At 38.8% G+C, this 24,293-nt stretch overlaps 1 protein-coding gene across 6 annotated transcripts in view; it reads left to right on the top strand.

The window, feature by feature from the left end:
• The window catches only part of CMC2 (C-X9-C motif containing 2), a 47,982-nt gene that overhangs the window by 21,195 nt on the left and 2,494 nt on the right, over positions 1–24,293 (top strand). For 3 of the 6 annotated variants that reach the window (XM_073308015.1, XM_073308017.1, XM_073308018.1), the window contains 3 exons: positions 2,858–2,924; positions 5,126–5,196; positions 18,428–18,499. In XM_073308015.1, the coding sequence (XP_073164116.1) occupies positions 2,888–2,924; positions 5,126–5,196; positions 18,428–18,499 (180 nt within the window). In that variant the 5' untranslated portion in view covers positions 2,858–2,887. Of the gene's footprint in view, positions 1–2,857; positions 2,925–5,059; positions 5,197–18,427; positions 18,500–24,293 lie in introns of all 6 variants that reach the window. The other 3 variants (XM_073308021.1, XM_073308020.1, XM_073308019.1) reach the window with 1 other exon arrangement.

The following is a 24,293-nucleotide window of genomic DNA, read 5'->3' as shown; positions in this document are numbered from 1 at the left end:
AATTCCTACGGCTGGAGCACAGCTGGGACTGGACAGCTTCCTCCCACCAAACACTGATGAGGTCCAACACCTCGCCATTGCTCCATACTGGGAATCGTCTGGCGCGTGGAGGCATGGTCACCTGGAAAGATGCGCTGAGAGAACTCCATGCTTGGCTGAGCAAACAGGAAGGGGATTTTCAAAATTCCCAGGGAATTTAAAGGGCAGGTCTGACGGTTGGTCATGCTGAGGGCAGGGCAGTAGAGTTCAAAGTGATGAGCAGAGTGGCTAGAACAGGCATTGTGGGAGACTTCTGGAGGCCAATCAGACCAGGGCGTCCACACTGGCACCGCAGTGCTCCAGCGGGGGTCATCAAACATTATTCCACTTGCCAAGGTGGATTACCAGGAGCGCTCTAGCCGCAGAGTTAGAGCGCTCTACGTGCCTTGCCAGTGTGGACGCGTCATGAGTTAGAGCACATGGGGCTGCTTTAATGCGCTCTAACTCGCAAGTGTAGCCATGCCCTTAGTTAAGCACAGCCTCTTGCATTAAAGAGAAGTTAACTAGTTTTTGTTCTGAGTAATTGCTTGTGAAGGGAAGGTTAGTAACAGCGTCAGATGCCAAAGCTCTGAGGTAACTCAGAAGTAGCTATTCTAACTACAGTGAGGGCTTGTCTACACTGGCAATTTACAGCACTGCAACTTTCTCGCTCAGTGGTGTGAAAAAACACCCCCCTCAGCGCAGCAAGTTTCAGCACTGTAAAGTGCCAGTGACCAGAGCTTTCTCCCAGCACTCTGCCATGACTGCACAAGCCACGTTAAAAGCGCTGCAGCGCTTTAGCATTGCCAGTGTAGACTAGCCCTGATAGCTTGCAATATTCCCTTCAATCCCAACTGTTGTCAGCAGTTACTCTTGTATATATGTTTATTCCTACATGGAGTTCTTTGAAGAACTGATTGCAGGGTCAGGCATTTACTCGGCAAATCTAACCCTGATGTGGAAGGTGTGATGCTTTGGGATTCACCCAGGCCAGTAAGGCGTTCAGTCTTGCAACTCTGGGTGCCTTAAATGCTATGCAGCTGTGGCTCACAGTCATGTCACCAACAGCCACCATACAAGCAAGAAAGTCTCACTCTGGCTTCCACGGCTCAATTACTCTTTGCAGGGGGATCTCACTAACACTTGTAACCCAGAATTGTTCCCAAAAGCATTTCTCTGCTGTGCTCAGCCCCCTCTCATGGTAGCACTCACCCCCATTGAGACTAAGTGGTCATCTTCCCCCACTTGCTTGCCTGATGGCTTTTTTTTACATTGCATGTGACTGTGCTTTTCATTTTCTGAGGTCATACCTTAATTTACATTGGAGACTGCAGTCAAGCCTGGAAAACAACACTGCCAAATATATTTGAGGGACATATTTTCCAGCACATCTGCATAGCTTTTTACATGTCAACCCTACATACACCATGCAAGAATATTAATGATCAGTGAGTTACTAGTTTGAATATATTCTAGTTACTAGTGAGTTACTAGTTTTTGATACAAGACACCTTCTAAATAAATATCATGACAACAGTGTGTGGGGTGCACACAAAGGTAAGCAGGCCAGTTGAGACACATTGCTACATACCAAGAAGCCCCTTTTCCTGTGGCATTGGGATGCTCTTAGGGTCACAGAGGGCCCCTCTCATAACAGATTATTTATCTTCAGTGTTGGACCATGTCTCTTCATGGAGCAGTTCACTGGTGTAGTCCAGTGGTTCTCAAACTATTGTACTGGTGACCCCTTTCATATAGCAAGCCTTTGAGTGTGACCCCCCCCTTTATAAATTAAAAACACTTGTTTATATATTTAAAACCATTTTAAATGTTGGAGGCAAAGTGGGGTTTAGGGTGGAGGCTGACCGCTCGTGACCCCCCCCCCCATGTAATAACCTCATGACCACCAGTTTGAGAACCCCTGAGCTATACTGATATGCTATACAGCAAAGCCCTCCTAGTGTAGACACAATTATATTTGCAAAGCTGCACTTTCACTGGTGTAGTTTATATTGTCATCCCCAAACAAAACAAGCTATACCAGTACAAGTATTGTTTAGCCAGTTTAACTGTGTCTACTTTAGGGGCTTCTGCCAGCACAGCTATGTCAGGGATCAAAACCTCTTCACATCCCCAATTGATGTAAGTATGCAGGAGGACATTTGTAGTGTAGACTTTAGTTTAGTTCATGTGCTTCGCCAAATTTCTGGCTGTTGAATAGTGTGCAGTAGGAACAGCAGTTATCTGAACATTCATTACTTAAGGTGTGAAGTGACATGAAAGCCTCTTTCTAGAAAGGGGATGATCTAATTTGTATTTCCTTGTAGCATTCTACAGGCCAGATCATTCTAATAAGCAACGGAATATTTTTTTAAATAGAGAACTTCAGTCAATGGATTATGTATTTGAATTCCGGATGTCAACTATTTAGATCACCTTTAATCAAAGTGTGTTGTGCCAAATACGGTAATTGATAATGAGGCTTAGGGTATGTCTACACTGCGAAGTTGTCGACAAAACTTTTGTCTTTCACGGGTACTTAAAAAAGCCCCCCCTCCCCCCCCCGAAAGACAAAAGTTTTGCTGATGCAAGTGGCAGTGTGAATGCAGCTTTTTCAGCAGGAGCGCTCTCCTACTGACAAAGCTAACGCTGCTTGCCGGGCTGGTAGTATTTTGTCGGGAAAAGTGCCGACAAAGAGCGTTTACACATGCTGATTTTTAGCGACAAGGCTATGTCGACACAGCCTTGTTGCTAAAAGCTGCGTGATGTAGACAAGCCCTTAGTTACCACTTTAATGACACCTGCTACCTGCTAATTCACTATATGTTTCTATTTTTAGTTTCCTTGTTGTTTTGGGGATTTGTCAAAGATGAACTCAGACGATTACATGTCTTGGAGTGGAGCTAGTATCCTTTCATGTAACCTCTCTAGAAGTCTTATCCTTTTTCCTATTATACACATTTATGTAGCAAATATGATCGTGATATTTACTACTTGGTGCAAACTTTAGCCTCTAAAAATTGAGGCTTTTTGATGTAAGTGATGTTTGTCAAGCACTTTGAAGAAAAAAAGCACTGTTAAGTGCCAAGTTATAAACATAACTTGTAGTAAAATGTAATATATTAACTCTCTTTGTAATTTTAGTAACTAATACAGAAGACACTTTTAGCTAAAAAGATTTGATAAATATTTTAGAGCAACCCTTTTATTAGGACAGGTCTACACTTAAAACGCTGGGCTACTGTAGCGCTTTAGAGAAGACCCTGCTACGCTGACAGGAGAGCTTCTCCCATTGGCATAGTTAATGCACCTCTGTGAGAGGCAGTAGCTGTGTCAACGGGAATGGTTAGAGCTGAAAATCTTACAAATATAACTTGTGTTAATCATTTTGCTATTTAGTTTTCACTCTAACTCTAGACAAAAAAGCTTATTGTTACTTTTTTTATTTTTGTTAGCATGACACTGTTCATTTGGATTGCAAGCAGTTTGGGGTAATATCTAAAATCCTTCCCAAAACTGTTCATTAAATTAAAATTAATCACTGAGCATTTGTTTTAATATTAGATTTTGTTACAGCACTTTAAACAAAACCTAAAGTGGCCTTAATCAGATTTCTTTAACTATTTTATAATTAACAAGAAATTTTAAATTGTATACACAGTATTTTATTTTTAGGATGTGATTTTTTTTTTTCTTAATCACCAAGTACTGCAGTTGCTAAACAAAATTAGAATGTGTCTGTGTCCACCAAAGGATAAAGCTCATTTCTATTTTGATATGCTGGCACGCTTCGGGATGTGTGTGGTTTTGCTCACTAATCTTTCTTCAGATACTTCTAAATCTTTGACTAAAATAGATAAGTCTATCTGTGAAATGATTAAAAGGTGCTGTGTTGATACCACCATAACTGGCTTTTTCTCTTTCCTCGCATTGTATTCTCTACCTCTTCTTCGGTTTCTTTGTCTTTTCTTCTCCCATTTATGTGCCCTCCCCCCGAATCTTGCTGTGTGCCCTTCTCTAGTATTATGCAGTGATTTTCCCCCCCGCATCTCAACATATCCTACCACTCTCTTCCTCTAAGATCTCTAAAGGGATAGTATTTTTACTTGGTTAACATCCGGTGATTTCATTGGAGTTGAAGGTGCTCAGCACAATGTAGGACTGGACCCAGTGTAATCGAAACAGAATTATGGACTTCTCTGCAGGATCAAGACAAAGATGATGTTGCTTTCTGAAGGACGCTATTATCTGAAATACCATATGCACTGCAAAACTTGCAGATACAATAGTTATTAAGGATGACTGTTCAGCCTTAATTTTTCTGCGTTTGTGGGTTTGTTAACCCCTTGGGATACATTTTAAAAGTATTGCATAAGGCTTAATTTTCTGATTCCTGTTAAAGCAGTGGGTGTTTCATAACCAAAATTCTGAGTGAAGTACAGGGACATGCTTCCAAAATTTGACCCTTTTCTCTACCACCGTCTCCAGTCAGTCAAGATCAGTTAATTCAATTTTGCATTTTAACTCAGATACCTAGGGACAAGTAAAAAAGCCAGTGATTTGAAGTACTACAGAAATACCAGAATACCAGGTGATATGTATACTGCCCTATACCCACATGGGTAGTGGACGTGTAGTGAAAACAGACCATAGTTTTAGTTTTTACCATCTTCTAAAGAAGCTAGAAAATGAAGGAGAAACAGAAAGCAGCAAGGAGAAAGATTCTTTTGTCTTCAACAACTCTCAAATGCTATGAAACACACAGAGGGCCCTGATCCCACAAAGCTCTTAAGTGTGTGCTTAACTTTAATCATGTAGGCAGTCCATAAATGAATAACAGAAAGGCAGAGGCATATGCTGCATTTTCATTTTTAACTACCTACTTTGTTAAATCAAATTATAACCTAAATAAACAAATTAGGCTATCACTATGTTCTGGTTTTGATTAAAATGAATTTATTTCTATTAGAGAATTGCAAGGACTTCCTAAGTGGAGATGTGTTAGACTTTAAGATGAACTTTCATATGTTAATATTTGCAGGTGGCACACTTTTCAAACTGTAGTCCATGAACTGCACAAGCTACCCTTAACTCAAGATGCATCCAGACTTGTCTCCTCACCTGCACAGTGAAGAATGTAACGTAGTTATCAGTCTGCTCAAAGAGTGTCACAAGGAGGTAAGAGTTTTGAAAAGTTAAACAAGTTGTGTGTGGGAATTGGGCGTCAGTATATTGGCGAGAATATTATTTCATCAGAAAGTGACATCTCCCCTTCAGGCAGAACAACCATGAGCTGTTCTTCCTCCCATCTGTCACACATGCACTAAATTTACCGTATTCTGGCCATCCAGAAGGCAAATGGTTCAGTCTGTTTGAAAGTAGGTGCTCTAAGTCTATTGACAGTGATAAGAAAATGCAGAGTGCCTGACTCTGCACAGGTGCCTGACACCCGCTATGTGGAGAGTTGAAAATTTAAACAGTTGCTGGGATTTCAATGAGATCTGCTGTTAGACTTCTATATTTTAATATGGATCAATCAGCACCATCTAAATATATAATCAAACACATTTCTGTGAAGTGGCTCAGAGATCCTTCATTTTTTCAAGCAAGTAGAAACTTGAGATCACCCACTTGGAAAAAAAACTTTACATTTTCATTGGCTGTGCAGTAAATCTTAATGTAGAAGGATCATCCTCTATATTCAAAAACTAAATAATGTATCTGCTGTATGCTATATCATTGCTAAATTATTTTCTAAATCAGTGTTGTATGCAGAAATATTTCTATATCAAGACACAAAAAGTCCATTTAATTTCAATTGTTTTCACTGAGACAAAGAATAAATTTAAATATTGAATCTTAATGAGCAAAACAGTGGCTTGCCCTATTACACATAGAATGAAATATCTTCATCTCAGGTTGTTCAAACATCACATTTGAATCTTTGCATGGAATCTGTTGCTTTAGAATTTATTGAAACTACTAAATGCATTCATCTCCTTTCCTCTAATGTTTCTACTAGAGTTTTTAAATAGCTTCAGAAATAAAAATGTTACATTCAAAACTGCATAAACTTGAAATGGACTAGTAACATAGAAGGTATTGGGATCAAATTTAAGGCTGATCAGAACCTTAGCCTACTCTGAAAGAACACTGAAGGGAAATGGTGAAATTGACTAAGCAATTAATCAAATATGGAAAGCTAACTAGTTTTAGTTGTAGTTCCTAGATGTTACTTATATTTCTCGTACATGCAAAATATTTGGAGAAATCTGATTTTCAATTTGATCATTTAACCAGTTTTTTAAAATGGCTGTGATGTATAAATCGCAACAAAATATCTTAAGTATGGACTTAGTTTTAAGTGTTTTTTACTAGCAGTGTGGGAGAACATGACATGTTCTGCCGGACAAAAATTAATATATTTGCATCATGTCAGCACTTGCTTTAAGATGTGAAGAGGCATAATAGGCACTCCCATTTAAGAACTGATAAATATCCATTCGTATTTAAATAGTCAAGGGCCACTTCTGCAAAGTGGTGTCAGTAGAACTGTAATTGAGAATGAAAGGTCTGAGCATTTATGTGACAATCCTATTGGGTCTTGAAGTCCTTCAATATGAAATATTAGTGGAATAGTTTTAATTCATGATAGATTGGCAATACATGAGTGTGGGACTCTTCCGCTGACATTCTTTTGGCTTCATATGTCTGTCAGATGCCGTAAATTATGTGAAATCATTACAATAGTACTGAAAGTTAAAATATACAAAGAACTTCTGGTTCCTCTATTTCAGCTGTGCATACCCTGTATAATTTGTGGTTACTTTAAAAACTCTGCTCATTTAATTTCATTCTCATGTTTCAAAATAGTAAGACACTAGTTCACAATAAAAGGCGCCAGTACTTCAAACTTTTAATTTATAAATACATATTTTAATTAAACCTAATAAAAAAGTGTGATCTCCTCCTGAAAATGAGTTAGAGCTAGGAAAGCTGGTGAGATCTGGACCCATCCATATGTGAATTTCTTCCTTCCTTGCTGTCAGAGGTTAAGTGAGGGGACAACAGCTACTCCAGGCAGGCTGTTTGGCCTTGTCTGTAGTAATAATACATACTGTCCAATGCAAACAATGTTGTTATAGTGTACTTTGGGATATAATGTATGTAGGGATTTTTTTTATAAGTTTGTGCAATCATTCTCCTGTTTGGTGGTGTATCTTGGTTTATTTGTAAATAAATCACACAAAGATTAAGCAAAATGGACAGGAATATTTTTCAGATTAATACATTGTACATTATTTGAACAGGTTGTAATTGCACCAAAATGAGGACAGATAAGACTGTAATATCGCTCCACTATGAAAATAAACTAAGGAATGGCCTCCTTTGTGATGACACAGAGGTCTGACTCAAGTTTTTTGGGCCAGATTCTGATTAATAGCCTTATTCAGGGTATTTTACTCCACAAATAGCTGCTTTGCGTTCAATGGGACTGCTCATATCATAAAGGTATTACTCACCATGAATAAGAGATCAGAATCTTATCCTTTGGATGTAGGTTGATGGACTGTAGAGCCTCTGTAAATAATGTTGTGGCAACAATACATTCTTAAACTACAAAAATTGGTAACTTATCCTTTTTTGGATTATTGCTTCAATCTGCCTTTTAAAATAGAGATAATCTGAAATTTACATGTGCTGAAAACTTTCTATTGGTGCCTAAATGTGCACTCAACCAAACAATGAGTGGGGATTGTGTAGTAAACTCTTTGACACTGTCATAGCTCTAACTCTGTCCTCATGGGAACTTGAACAATTCTGTGGGCAGTATCATCCCAAACTACTTATTAAGTAGTGTGACCCACACCTTCCCTAATTTAGCTCACTAAACACAAGAGATTAGTTTTCATTCACAATCTAGATAGTCAGCCCAATTTCTCTAGCAGCCCTTTAGAGGATAACTTCCAGTACTAAAGGGCACACTTCATTAATTTCCATACAAGTTTTGCCTTTATACTGTATGTAGGAACAGATAATTACTGTTAAAGACAGCCGTTTTCCCCAACTTCATTTAATTTGTGTCACTGCTCATCAATTTAAAGTCCTAGTCCACTGGAATTTGTTACTCAAGTTCTCACTTAATACTATTTGACCACAGTATGCTCTGTTTAAATCTTCTGTTCTTGTGCTCTCTCTAAATTCTTGAATTATTATGAGGGAGCCTTGCCTAGAATAGCTGCAAATTCTTAAATTGGAATGGAGTGTCCAGGGTATATTCTCTGTATTTTCTCCAAATTCTGCAGCCTCATTTGTCTGTGCAGTCTAAATGATCTAGGTAGTCTGAGGTGTTGCATGGGCATACAGTTTTCCTCAGCCAAGTTAAATAAAAGCAAGCAGGATTCTAACCAGGTACCTAATAACTAAAACCATGTTAGGAAGTTCCTCTCCATATCAACTGCAGCAATATCAAAGGAGTTTTGCCAATAAAATGATAGCTGCTCACGTTTAATGGGACAGTAGAAGTAAAACCAAAACACATTTTTATTTAGACACTGCAGAATCCTAATGTGTGGATTTTGTAATCACCTTAAAAAAATACTGTAAATAGCATTGCCGGTGAAATGGGTGACAGAGAAGAAAATTAGTTCCCTTTGGTTTGTTCTGCCTAGTGGTGTGTAAACTGATTTGGCGAATAAACTTTGACCAGAGAAGCCTGTTTTATTCCTTTCATTGTTGGAATTATTGTTACTCTGCTTTCCTCTTATAATTTTATGTTGTATAGGTTGGCACAATATGTCTAATAAAACTGTCTATTAGCTTTAGAAAGGACTTGATTTGAATATGCTCTTCTACTTGAACTCCTTGGCAACAGTGAGTTGCCCGGGTTCATTGCCTATTTAAGGTGCTAAAGGATTAAGAGTAGTGGTAATAAATTGATGCAAAGGATTATATTTTTTTCAGAATGTGTTCTTGGTTTGACTGAAAGACAATTTCTCCTTGGGTGAAGAAGGACTTAATTGGTTCTTTCAGCTTTGTGCATAACTATGAAAAGAGAGGTGTTTGCACACTCTTGAGTTTCTGCTATGAAGAGAAAATGTCTATCACAGACAGTTCAGTCATAAGGAAATGATGTTTTTATCTAAACTTTAAAAGAATTTATTGAAATATCTTACTTTGGAATTTCATATTTCACTGACTTCACCCTCAGTGTCTGAGTCACTGAAAACTCTGGCCATTACTTAACTAAATTGCCATGAGCGTAAGCTTCTATGTAGCTGAATTCAATACTCTTAAAAGTGATAACTTGAATTGGGCAGTGTGGTTAAACATCTGCACAGAACTCAGTTTAATGTATTTCATTGCTGACCTGAAGCATGTCTACTGTACGAAGTTCATATTTGTTGGATAGAAGCTGTCAAGCATGCTATTTGCGCAATGTTACCTTAGACACTTTTGAAAGATAAACTATTGTTGTGCCAAGTGAGAGCTTTAAAAAGGCCTGTATTTCTTGCAACTGTCAGCTATAGAACATAGGGTTTTACAAGCACTTCACTATTATGAGAGTGACACCCGTCCTGGAAAAACTGAATTTCCATAAGTTGACCCATAAAAAAGATGGCGTTTTACTCTCATCGCAGACTCCATGTTAACTAGATTTAAAGCAGTAAAATTTCTTTTCAAGCTGGAACTTAATTTCACTTACACAATGTCCATTGGTGTGCTTCAGCTTCAAGGAGTTTAAATATAATAGGTCTCACTAAACTTGAAAATCCACTTATTTTATATATATAGTGGATCCCAAAACATCTCAACAAAGTATACTTTAAAACGTAAGGAAAATCTCAGAATTCAAGAAGTTGTCATGAATGTAATCAGTCTCTAGAGCGAATACAAGACTCCATGGTATATGAAAGAAGATACGTAAAGGTTTGATTGAGAGCCATCTCAGCTTATCATGACAATGCATTTCTTTTGAATGTATCTTGAAGTTTGATAAATAATTGTAAGAGAGACCAAGACCAAAGTTTTAAACTGGTGTAACAGTCAAATTCCATGCAAATCTATGACTAAAGAATATATCCTACTTTTCTATTGCACATCTTCCTCAGCAATATCCATTAATTTGATGGTACATGCTTGGTCTGATAAGCTGTTTAACTCCATAATATGAAGCCAGGATTTCAGATTTCCTCAATCATTCTCTGAATCTATAAAAATAAGTTGACTTCAAAATCTTTATACTTGATGACTAAATCTGATGTCTTCCTAGTTACCTCATCTGTTCTCATCAATTTCATGTCCAGTCTGAGACATTCTAAACTCTCCTCTAACTTTCCATAAAGGGTTGGCTCCACGTGAAATGATATACTTTCAGGGGAGTTTCTTCACATTGTCTTCAGGTCTGTCATCCTGTCACTCTTGCTATTTTTGTAACTTTCCCTTGCTGTTCTGTCTCTCAGCTGGGCTTGCAGATGGCATACTTATAGATCTTAAGATTAGGATTCATTACTGTTTGTCCAAATGAAGTCCCTGGCAGGATGCTGCACCAGAAAAGAAATATCTCAAGTGCACATATACAGCAGGCATAGTCTCACTTCTGAGAGTTGAGGTGTTGCCTCTCTCACACCCTTTGTGCAACTGTTTGATCTCTTTTTGCATTTGCAGCGAGAAGCATGTCACTTCCTTCTGATTACGCTGCAGATGGATAACGAACTTGGCTTTAATTTGGTAGAATACATACACACTTACCTCCAGCTCGCTCTTGCAGCTGTAATGGAACCCTTCCTTTTCTTTGAATAAACAGTTAGTCATTTATGACTACAGCCTTTTCATATTACAGTGAAGCTGAAACTTTACATGTTTAGAAGTTAACAAGATATGTTCTTTGATCAGTCTTATTTGACAAATAAATTTGATTGCTAGTGGAAGAGAGGGGAAAGAATAATTCTGCTTTTTTAGCTTGCTCTCACTCCTAAATTTCCAGAGCATATAGCATACCTATAGTATAAAATAATACTGTGGGAGTACAATAACATCTTTCAAACTGAAGTGAGGTGCACATTACCTGAAAAATATCAGGGGGTAGCCGTGTTAGACTGTATCCACAAAAACAACAAGGAGTCCGGTGGCACCTTAAAGACTAACAGATTTATTTGAGCATAAGCTTTCGTGGGTAAAAGCCCCACTTCTTCAGATGCATGGAGTGAAAATTACAGATGCAGACATAAATATACTGACACATGAAGAGAAGGGAGTTACGTCACAAGTGGAGAGCCAGTGTTGACAGGGCCAATTCAATCAGGATAGATGTAGATCACTCCCAACAATAGATGAGGAGGTGTCAATTCCAGGAGAGGCAAAGCTGCTTCTGTAATGAACCAGTCACTCCCAGTCCCTATTCAAGCCCAAATTAATGGTGTGAAATTTGCAAATGAATTTTCGTTCTGTTGTTTCTCTTTGAAGTCTGTTTCTGAAGTTTTTTTGTTCAAGTATAGCTACTTTCAAATCTCTTATAGAATGTCCAGGAAGATTGAAGTGTTCTCCCACTGGCTTTTGTATGTTACCATTCCTGATGTCCGATTTGTGTCCATTTATTCTTTTACGTAGGCACTGTCTGGTTTGGCCAATGTACATGGCAGAGGGGCATTGCTGACCCATGATAGCGTATATAACATTAGTAGACGTGCAGGTGAATGAGCCTCTGATGGTGTGGCTGATTTGGTTGCGTTCTCTGATGGTGTTGCTAGCGTTGATATGGGGACAGAGTAGGCAACGAGATTTGCTACAGGGATTGGTTCCTGGGTTAGTATATCTATGGTATGGTGTGTAGTTGCTGGTGAGTATTTGCTTCAGGTTGGGGGACTGTCTGTAAGCGAGGACAGGCCTGTCTCCCAAGATCTGGGAGAGTGGGGAATCGTTTTCCAGGATAGGTTGTAGATTGTTGATAATGTGCTGGAGAGGTTTTAGCTGGGGGCTGTAAGTGATGGCCAGTGGTGTTCTGTTATTTTCCTTGTGGGGCCTGTCCTGTAGTAGGTGATTTCTGGGTACCCGTCTTGTTCTGTCAATCTGTTTCCTCATTTCCCCAGGTGGGTATTGTAGTTTTAAGAATGCTTAATAAAGATCTTGGCCCTGTCAACGCTGGTTCTCCACTTGTGAGGTAACTCCCTTCTCTTCATGTGTCAGTATATTTGTCTGCATCTGTAATTTTCACTCCATGTATCTGAAGAAGTGGGATTTTTACCCACAAAAGCTTATGCTCAAATAAATCTGTTAGTCTTTAAGGTGCCACCGGACTCCTTGTTATTACCTGAAAAGGTTCACTTGTGAAACAAGAATAATTCAGGTAAGCAGTCTTAAAAAGAAATTGTGAAGTTTCATATGAAACATTTTTCTTATCCTGACTTCATGTTACTCATTTCCCCCCCTTTTTATTTGCAATATCCGGAAGCAGAGTACAATTTCCTATCAATGTCTTGCTCTCCATTAATAATTCATACTAGATCTATGGAAACATGTACTAAGGGAGATGAATCTGAAAAAGCATGAAGTTTGTTGTGGAGAGAACATGTCCAGACATCTTGTGGCATGCAGTTTCTTCTTCACTGGTTTAACTTTATCTGGTCATTTTTTCATTGTGCTCCCCCATAGAGGACTGATAATAGTCATCCTCTAATCTTTTTTTGGCTTTATTTATTTTTCCCATTGAAATAATATTTTTTGCTAAAATGGCTTTCTTTCTGTCTTTCTGTCTTTCTTTCTTAATGTTTCCCCCCAGATTACTCTGCCTTTGTCTAGATAGGCACTAGATTCAGCTACTGCAGCCTTCACATACTGCTGTCACACTTTGTGTTCTGCCAGTGTTGCCAGCTTTGGGGCCCATTTTGTCCTCTTCTCTCACACAGCTGTCTCCATACTTTCTTGCTGCTCTTCTACACACGTTTTTACTCCTGTTAGAATTCTGCGCCTCTGTAGAATGCAGAATGTTGCAGAATTCCCTGTTTTTCCTGCAGAATTTCTGGCCACCACTAGGGGCTGCAGGACTCTGTAGAATGCAGCTTGCAGTGAGTGGAGCACCCAGCATGGCAGGGCTGAGGGCTGTATGCTCTTTGGTCCTCATTCTCCGGGGATGGGAGAGGGCTTGGGAGACCCAACCAGCACTGGCAAAGGGTGAGGAAGGGCAAGGCTGCACCACACCATGTCCCCTGGAGAGATCCTAAAGGCTCTGTGAGTGCTGGTGCCTGGGCTGGGGGCTGCCCCATGGCTGGGATCTGTGGGGAGGGGAGGCTGGTGTCTGGGGACTGTCCCACAGCTGGGCTCTGTGGGGAAGGGGAAAAGGGTTGGTTTCTGCGCCAGAGGGTGCCCTGTGGCTCGGCTCTAGGGGAAGGGGGTGTGGGTGACTGGGCCAGGGGGTGCCCTGCAACTGGGGTCTTGGGGGATGGGAATGCAGGTGTCTGGGCTCTGGGGACCCCACACTGCCCTCTGCAGTACCCCACAACTGGAACTGAGTTGTTGTAGGGGTTTCTTTAACTCTCTACTCCTGGGAGAATCTTTTTTGCTGTTGTCTGTATTGTTGACATACTTGTTGACAGGTATTTTGAAATAAATTACCAAAATAATTGAAACTGGGTGATTATATTGTGTTGTTTTGACAAAATATGTAGAATTTTGCACAATTTAAATTTTTTTGGCGTAGAATTCCCCCAGGAGTAACAAATAGAATGAACTTCACAAGCCGGTCCATAAGGCTGTTACCATTTTTCCTCCAAAATTCCTCGTGAAGACTCAGTCCTTGTATGATGCCTACAAGAAATAAAATAAGTCCCATATCTTAGTTATATGTTTAAAAATAGCTTTGTTATTCCTTCATGCTATACACTAGCCTTCACTGAGTAAGCACATAATCTTATTGATGTTACCCCTGTTCTTCTTTCTATGCCTTGTAACTCCCCTTGTTGCATTGTGTCTGAAATTAGTAAGCTTCCTCCAGGCAGGGATCATGCAATCTTTATCTGTGTTGTGAGGCACATAGCACACACTTGCATGCTATAATTAAATAAGGCTGAGATATATGCTGCAACTGCTACATTCTGAGATTACCTTTAATACGGTAACTCCTCGCTTAACGTTGTAGTTATGTTCCTGAAAAATGGTACTTTAAGCGAAACGATGTTAAGCAAATCCAGTTTCCCCATAAGAATGAATGTAAATGAGGGGGTTAGGTTCCAGGGAAATTTTTTTTTACCAGACAAAAGACACACACACAGTATAAGTTTTAAGCAAACCATTTAATACTGTACACAGCAATGATCGTGAAGCTTGGTTGAGGTGATGGAGTCAGAGGGTGGGATATTTCCCAGGGAATGCTTTACTGCTAAATGATGAACTAGCATTCAGCTGAGCCTTCAAGGGTTAACACGTTGTTAGTTAGCCTCACACTCTACAAGGCAGCAGGAATGGAGGGAGGGGAGACAGCATGGCAGAGAGAGACAGAGATACACGCAATGTGTGAGAGACGCGCATTGCCCCTTTAAGTATGCTGACACCTAAGTACACTGCCTTTTTAAGTAGATCAGCAAGTTGAGACAGCAGCTGCTGTCAGCAAGCTCCCTCCCTCCTGAGCCCTGTCATGTTTCTCCCGCCCCCTTCCGCCCCAGCTCTGTCGAGATGAGGTACAGGAGTGGGGTGGGGACAGCCTGACATCAGCACTCCTCTTCCCCCAACCCCTTGCACAGCAAACAGGAGGCTCCCAGGAGCAGCTCCAAGGCAGAGGGCAGGAGCAGCACACAGCAGTGCGGGGGTGGGACAGCTGAACTGCCTGGCAATTGATAGCCTGCTGGGAAGCTGCTGCACAGGGAACTTAGGAGAGTGGGGAGCTGATGGGGGGCTGCCGGTCCACCCTGGTTCCAAGCCCCCACCAGCTAGCTCTAATGGGCTGCTCTTTCTGCAAGCAGTGGACAAAGCAGGCGGCTGCCAAACAACGTTATAAGGGAGCATTGCGCAACTTTAAATGAGCATGTTCTCTAATAGATCAGCCACGAAACAATGTTAACCAGGATGACTTTAAGTGAGGATGTACTGTATTAATGTGTTTCAATCAAAAGTATGTACAGACATACAAAAATATGAATCTGTACTGAAGTTTTGTAATATGTTTTGTACCATGTCAAAAAATCTACAGTGGTTAATAGTTGAACAGTATTTGTTTTTTGTTTTTTTCAAAGCCTTTTTTTGTTTCACACTTAAAATGTGCTAACTGCAAAATAGATGCTTGGATTTCTAAATGGGCACGTATGGTTGTACAGAAGTTGTAAAACATTTGGGCTGAAACTTTGACAATCAGTGTGTCTGCATGGAAATATTTCTGTGCTACTTCACTAGAAATAATTTAGCTCTTTCCCATACTGGAAAAAATGGTTGCTAACACTAAAAGACTAGCCAGAGGAGTGTAATATTTACTTTAAAAAATGAATTTTGAATTCTTCTAATTCAGGAAGACAAAAGCCTCTGGGAGATAATTGGTGTCCATGTATGTACATATATACAGTAAGCACACGTTTGCACTTGGATGATGCACTGTATCTAAATATAAATGTAAATCTATAACATTTTTGTACTTGTAAAATATTGTCTATTTTTGACATACTGTAAACAACTATTTGGTACTATAATATCGCACTACCATGCTAAAACAAATTTACATCCCTACGAAGGCTTAATTTATGTGCTAAATATTGGCCCTTTTATACTGTGTGATGAGTTGCTTGCTGTTGTGGTATTTTATACTGGTGAGGTAAACTGTAGTGTCCAGTTCTAAACATAAAGGTGTCGAGTTAAGGGTAACAATTGCAGTCATGACCTATGAATTTTCTTACCATTTGTGTGTGGAGGTGTTCACTTGTGATAGTCAGACACAAACAGGATATCATTTTCTCCCCATTCATATTTTACTTAATTTGCAGGGCGGACGGATTCAGGGAGGGTTGGCTATTGGCATGTTCATGTGATTCACAAGAAAGAGAATTCCTTTTGCTAAAGGGATTATGTCATGGATATATGGGGTGGATGGTATTGTAACATAACACACTTATGTGAAATATTTCCAAATTCCTTCCCTCCCGCTAAATAAGGCTCTGTGGAAATGTTATCATTCCAAATTTATTGAATTAATTCTGTCTGTCAACTAAATTTCTTAGTTGGAAACCCTGTGAACCAAATGTTTATATGAAAGGAAGAGACTTTAGGTGACAGTGTGAGTGAACTACTGCATCTTAAATGCTCTGCAGAATATTCATGTTGAATAATAGCTTGCAGCAGTGCACCTTGGGAAGAATGGCGTAAGCCTGGTATGAGAGCTCACATAAAAATCAAAGTGCAAATATAGGGTATATTCTGTTACGAATTAAACAAAGTCTGTACTAGTTAAAAATGAAAACGTTCTTTTTAAACATGATTTGCTTGTAGTAGAGTACAAATTGGGGAGAGTGAGGGCTTATCACATGCAATTGCTGCATGTGGTGTCATCTGATGTCCTCCTATTAAATACACAGGTATAAACTAATTAACTATAGCACTGCTACAGTGAAGTGTCTGTCAGCATCTTCATTACCCCCTCCTATTCCCAGGAGTCTATAACTCTGAAATTTGTAACTCTGGCTGAAATTTAACGCACGCATTAATGGTATCCCACCCCACATATGTATAAATCATATGTTTGCTTATAAATCACAGGAATGCAAATAAAAGTATTTGGTACAATTTAAATGAGAAGCAAGTGTCTGGTTTCTATTTTAAATAGCCTAGAGTCCAACAGTCAAAATTTTTTCTTCATAGAAGCTGATTTTTGTAAAACTAATTACTAACATGATTTATACTAACATTTAACATGGTCTCTATATACCACTCACATACAGGCTAATATATGCATACTAAATATATATGCATACTAAACTTTAGCAGAGATGTATTGGACTTCGCCATACTTTTTCAGTTTCTGTGCTCCTTATAGCACCTCCATATTGAATGGCATGGGTAAGGAAGCTGGGGTAAAAAGGGAGTTACAGGAAAGACCAGTCTTTTTTTTTTTTTTTTTAGAGCCATCCCTGTGTACCAAACCCTCTTTGTACTCTGTTTCCTGCTTCACATTCTATTTTGCTACTGATGTGTTCTGCACACGGTGGACCAAGCAGACTCAGTCCAGCCTATAGCTGCAAGTATTTTTGAATTTGAGTTTTTATAGGTTTTTGCGTAATTTGGATGTCTTATGTAGCATTCTACTGCCAAACCACTTGGTACTGTCATCTTGATTATCATTCTGTGAAAATGGCACTTTTAGGAGTTGTGGGCATATTTTTGGACAATGCTCTTTGGCTGATGTGACATTGCTTCAAAAAGTGTTTTCTTTTAGGTGCCTTACTTTCATGGCAGACACTTGACTTACTTGGGGAAGATAGCTATAGACAGCCAATCGGAACAATGGCCATAGTTTCCCCATTAGTATCTTTGAAATGAGATAAGATTTAAATATATATGAAGCCTCAGAAATTGCCGTGATTTGACTCCTAACCAGAGAGAATGCAGTCTCAAGTCATGGGCTTGATGAAATGGGAAATTAGGGCTGATCTGAACGGTAGGTTGGAGGGGCTTACCTTCTCTTCTCTTTTGGGTTATGGCCACTTCTGTAGTACCAGTCTCCCTCTGTATAGCAGCTGCAGATATTTTGGACAAGCAGCACACTCTTATGTGGTCAGGATGGTATGCAGTTTAATCTGAAACTGTAGTTCTGGATTTACACTTCTTAGAGCTATGAAGGAGAAGCAGTGTACACTGTGCCTTATCCTGGGGATTGAGCACATCCCCTCCGCAATGGTTGCAACCGTCTCTAGTCGGAAGAATCTGTTCCAGAGACTTTTACACACACGAGCAGTTCCACTGAAATTAGCTATACTGTTTGGTGAGTAAAGATTACAGAATTGGCCTTCAAGTTAATAAGTACATGCTTTAAATATGTTGCCAATGAGCCATGCATCTGACTTCAATTTGTATATCTTATTTAAGAGTCTGATCCTGAAATGTGTTGAGTGCCTTCTAACGCATGTTGTACAACTCCCAGTAAAGTAAATAGAAGGGTAAGCACCACCAAAGTTTGGGCCCTAACAGAGTAACAACACTTCCAAAGAAGTAGCTCTGATTTTTAGATAGAGTAAATTCTCTTGAAACTCAGCACACCTTAAAAAAAAAAAAATCAAATCCATTACAAAACGACTTTTCTACAAGAGAGGAAGTGGAAGGAAGAATAGAACACAATATAAGCTACAAATAAATTTCTAAGAAGCTGTAATGCTTTTCAAGCAGAAACTTTGAATTATATAACATGGCAAATTGTGTTTTCTCTCCCATAAATACTTAGCACAACTTTTTGAGATTTTTTGGCCACTGCAATGACCTTGACCGTGAGATGCGGAAATGCTTAAAGAAGGAGGTAAGGTACTAACTTAAAGTGTAACTGAAATACTTAAAGTTTTCAAAGGTTATATTAAAGTGGATAGCAACAGTGCAGTTGTGTCCTTTTTATCTAGTATACAATTTGTTGTGACAAAGGTCTGTGCATGGAAAATAGTATGTGCAAAGTGAGAGACCAGGCTAGGACCCATCTGTGCAAAGATACCAAATCAAAGTCCTCTGCCAGGAGTCTTATTTCTGTAATCAGTAGTAGGCTCCAATCCTGAAAATGGATCCCTGTGGACAGACCTCTGAGCTTGCGCAGACTGCTGCTGAAGCCAACAGAGTGCCATAAGGGCATAGATGTCCACCTTTGTGGATCCAGTTGCAGGATAGTGGCCTAACTTGGATACTTTTTCAGTTAAATGTAGACTCTGATATTATATAAAGCACTGGTTAAAATCACCAGTAAGTAATTTTTTTAAAGTTTAGAATATTATTCATTCTTCCATAAAATTGAATCAGTAATTATCTGTTTGCTATCTTGCTACCCTTACTTTGGGTTAGCAGCACTGTTAAATAGCCTAGAAGTACATTATGTACTTTTTGATTCACAAATAATTATAGGTTTCAGAGTAACAGCCGTGTTAGTCTGTATTCGCAAAAAGAAAAGGAGTACTTGTGGCACCTTAGAGACTAACCAATTTATTTGAGCATGAGCTTTCGTGAGCTACAGCTCACTTCATCGGATGATACTCAAATAAATTGGTTAGTCTCTAAGGTGCCACAAGTACTCCTTTTCTTTTTACAAATAATTATAGTACTTTTTTCCATTCCGTATATCACCCAGAAAGGTCTCTTTCATTAACACTCTTGTTTGGCAGTTGCACTGTTGCTTGCTTTGTAAGTGTTTTTAAGCTTGACAGTACATTGGTCGCTCTTCAGCAGAAATACTAATGCAGCTCTCATGCACACGAAAACAGAAGTCATTGTGACGACATGTTCAAAAGAAATAGTGCCTCTTCCACTCCGATGTTGTTTGTTTTTTTTTTAAACCAAAGGCAGGAGCCTTTTCTAGAGATCCAAAAGTAGGTAGATATGTAATACCTTACCCCTCTCCCCCACGCATCTCTAACAAAATAAAATGCTTCCAAACAGAAACTGATTAACAATTCACAGATTGTTCCTGTTTAAAAAAAAAAAAAAAAATAAAGCCAGTTTCGTTGGGATTTGCTTTTCATAGGATACCTATTTGTGCATTATACAACATGAAACAGTAACGACCAAGTTCTGTCTGTTGAGCACGACTTAACATGAGTTATTAGCTTCAGGGAACTATTCAGTGAGTCGCAGAATTGGGCCTTAAGTGATTCCTATAGGTATAACATTCCTGCTCAGGACTCTGCTCATTACAATACTGTACTGCAGATAAAAGAAAAATGAAAAAGTTTAGTTAATAATCATAGTGGAGCACCAACTCTCTGGTAGTCAGGGTTGAGAAGCTCTTTCTGTTTAAAGGATGAGTCTAAGTGCTCCAAAACCTGCATGGTTACTCAGCTAGCTTTGAAACTTGGCATACCTCATGGAGATGCAGGGTAGGCTTGTGATCCAAATTTGGGGTCATTTTTTTGTTTAGATTAATTTAGTCTTTGTCTGGTTCCCTTGCATCTGCTTATAACATTCATTATTGAAAGCTACTTGACTTACTTTCTATTAACATTTGTTGTTATAAGTTATTGTAACATTTATGAACTTTCATATACTCTTTACACTTGAGCTTACAATTAGGGTAAATTTGTAGGCCCAGGTATCACAACAGGATCCACTCTGATCTTTACACTTGTAATGTTATGCCTGGATGAGAGAACTGGAATATTCAGAATTTGTGTGTGTCAAATGATAGAATGCAGAATTGTGCAAACGCAGAGTTGTATGTGCTAAGTTAGTGGCCATGTTCTGAAAATGTGGCTTTGAAAAGCCAAATGCTGAACAGTTAAATGTAGTTGGGTTAGCATTGCCCTACATTATCAATCTGTGAGAATGCCACTTCATCTACTTGAACTCTAATGGCATGCTTTAGAAAACCTTCTCAAACTATAATACAAACTCAGTGAAATAAAACTGAAAAATAAGAATAGATATTGTCATGGGCCTAGAGTGGGTCACAGCTAAGAATGCCAAACTCAGGACAAGCTGTCAGAAAACAGGACAGACACACCCAAACTGGTGGTATATTCTACAGTTAGATTTTACCAAGCCAGTAACAAAAGTGTATCCCTGGATCACTATATTAGTTTTACCACGGAGTCACATACAGGCTCCTTAGCATTCCAGCCCCTTATCGTCATCCAGACAACCTGGACTGTATGATGTAAGGTTATTAAACCCAAAAAACACCACACATTGGGTTCTTCTAGTCCCAAAAGACCAGTCCCTCACCCCAAGTCACTGGATACTTTAGGATCTCACCAGAAACAGCTGTTAGCCACTCCTTGGTAAACTAACCAAAGATTTCTTTTCTTAATCAGTTGAGTTATTAAAGAGATTAAAGCATAGATATAGAGTTGTTTAAAATCCTTTTCATAAGTCCTTAGGGCTTCCCAAAAATCAATTCCAGGAATCTCTGTCCATATGCTTAGAACTCTCCCTGCCAGAGTTCAAGCAGTCCAGAAATGAATCAAAGATAGCTGGATTGTTCCAATGGTCCAGTATTTGTAGCTGAAAGTAGCTCAGTGAGGGTTACTGCCACAGCATGGGTTTTTCTCTGACGAAGAATAGGTAATGCAGACAGTTTGTGAGTCTCCATTGTTAAACCAAAGACCTTTGGTATGAAGTTAACTACCTACTTCTCATGCATACACAAATAGTTCAGTTATACCGATTTACATTAGGCAATTGCTGGCCATTCATTAAAACATGGACAGATAAGTGAGGACAATACAAGAAATAGTCAATAGTTCCATGCAGTGTATATCCATCTTTGATCTTAAGGCTAATTGAGTATAGGATATAGACAGATGTAAACATTCAAACAACATTTTCCTTGATTTTTTATCAACATTGGTGAATGGGCTTATGTCTCCCAGCCAATTTAACATCCCTTTGATACCCACATACAATTGAATTGGCCGGATTAAAGGTATGTCAAGAGGCATTGCAATGTAGAGGTTACACACAGGTCAACTGAGGTCTATAATTTACCAATTTTCCAGTACAATTCTAATTTTTTCTTCCATTGAAAGAAAAAAGGCTGTGAAGTATCTGCTCTCTTAAATTATGGCTACAGTGATATAATAGTGTAACTGTAGCACCCTGAAAGGGTCAAAGGCTTGCTGGTGTAATCAGTTAGCAATTTCAAAATATCTTATTTGAAATGACTATTGTGAATATACATGGGGGGAAAAAAACAAAAAAAAAGCCAATTTGTGAATGAGTATGTACTTTAGAACCAGCAGAATCTAAGTACTATACCAGAGAATAGTATTTTTTTTCTTGTCTTATCAACATGAATCATAAGCATATAGTAACAGGAACAATGTACTTTAAGAACAAAGCTTCTCTTCTCAAGCAAAAATACAACTAACATAAAATGATGGGAAGCTCAATATAAACAATATGCTATAAAGATGTATGTACTTGAGGTGAGGGAATAGTATTTGCCATAGTTTTCTTTAGTATTGGAGAGGGGTTGGAGTTTTGTTGATTTCAAATGAGGTCCGGGTCCATGATTTCCTCGGTGGTAGCCAGGTGTAAAAAGCAATGTTCTGTCATAAAGTAGGCCCATTTTTCTATTTTCAAAATCATTCAAATTAACTCAAACATTGTTGGCTTTTTAAAATGTAACTCTTCTGGTACTAGTCTTAGTTCATTTAGGAAGCTGTTTTAGTCCCTTGACGTTTGTGAGTGGAATATACTTCTTACACAAGGAGAAATCATGTATGAAGTGATTTGAAACTGTTCAAATATCACTTGCATGTAATATTATCTAAGTCAGTGTGATGTTTTGTGTTGTTATAAATGCACTTCACTTTAATCAAAATCTTATTTTGGGGCAAACCAAAATGCTTTTGTTGTTGAGACGTATTGCTGCAGTACTAGTTGTGGAGGCAAATTCTGGGAGGATCCTTCTTCCTAAGGACTGCATCCAAAGAAAATTATATATTTTTTTATTGGCCCTTGATACCCAGTGTGTGTTTATATTGGAAGAGAAATTTGTTTAAATATCACACTTGTGCTTTCCTTTAGGTGAAAAGTAGCTGTTGCCTATGATACGAAATCCATAGCAAATATGTCATCAATGTCTTTTTTTTAAAGATATCCGATTTAATATTGGGAAGAGAACTAATGTGTCATGCCACGCAGGAGCTATGAGGTGTACAGAGTTCCTTAGATAGGGCCTTTAGACGAGATCTTTGCGCATAGTTTATTTTCACTAACAAAAATATTCAGTAACTGCAGACTTGAATAACTTGTATAGTGGCTTTTAGCTGCACTGATTTTCACTGTTGTCTGAGGGCTTGTCTACATTTAAAACACTACAGCGGCATAGCTGTGGTGTTGTAGCACATCAATGCAGACACTTCCTATGCCAACGGGAAGGATTCTCCCGTCGGCGTAGGACATCCACCTCCCCAAGAGCAGTAGCTAGGTCAATTGGAAGAATTCCTCTAGTGACCTAGTGCTGTCTACACAGGGACTTAGGTCAGCTTAACTACATAGCTCGGGAAGGTGCGGATTATTCACAGCCCTGACCAATGTTGCTAGAATGACCTAATTGTCTAGTGTAGACCAGGGCTGAGTTTAAGAAATATAAAAAACATTTTACTATAAGCACTTTCTAATTAGGTATTGGTAGTCAGTAACCCTCTGTGGATATGCTTTTAAAATGTATAACACAAAACTGGCAATACTTAGACTTACAGCTGTATGGAAATTCCTGTAGCAGAAAACAATTTGTTACTCTTTGAAAGTTAGAAAAGCTTTGCAGATACAGGCAATTGCTTAACAGAGACTGCATTTTTCAAAATTTAACATGAAAATAAAAATTGTTTTCTACAATTGGGCCCAAACTGTGATGGAAAAGACCTAAGTCAAGTTGTCCAGACTCCTATTAATGCTGAAGACTGTCCCCAAAAGTATATTTGTCAGTACATTGTCTAATCTAGTATGAAATCCCTCAAGTGAAAGTGTTTTCATCACTTCTTTGGCAGACTATTGCACAGTTGAGTCTTTCTCTATTGAGACCTTTGAGTACCTGTTAAGAAAGTGTGGGCTGAATAAGGGAAAGTTTCCTTTGTTCACTTTCTTTCTACTATGCTCCTTTAGTCATCCTAATTAATTTCCCCCTTTTTGGTGTTCATACTTTTCAGATATTCAGAGAACTATCACTTTTACTTGGTTTTGTAATTGTGCTAAATGATGCTGTTTTGATTTATGAAGAAATTATATCTAATGCCTTGCCACTCCTGTCCCAACCCCCCAATCTTTTGATGATGATGTTCTTTCCTGAAATGTATCAAATCTTTGTGCGCTGGGGTATCCAGAAATGTACACAGTGTTCTAGGTGTGGTCTTACTTGTGCCATATCATCAGACATGTCTGGGATTTATTTAAATGTGAATGAATGTTCTGGAATAAAATGAAATTTGAACTACGTGTAGGCTACAAGTTCCTACCTGAGCTTACTGAGCTCTTGCCAGTTCTGATGTTAGTTACCAAGACTATCTGTTGTGGTCATCCAAGACACTGAAGATGACCAAATCTCTTGTGCATTTGTTCCAGACTTCATGAACTTCATGGGGTTATTCCAATTTGATTTTTTGGAACGGGACATT

This window comes from Lepidochelys kempii, chromosome 12 (genome assembly GCF_965140265.1).
Source record: "Lepidochelys kempii isolate rLepKem1 chromosome 12, rLepKem1.hap2, whole genome shotgun sequence".
NCBI classification, from domain to species: domain Eukaryota; kingdom Metazoa; phylum Chordata; order Testudines; family Cheloniidae; genus Lepidochelys; species Lepidochelys kempii.
This window is presented reverse-complemented; position numbering and strand designations above follow the sequence as displayed.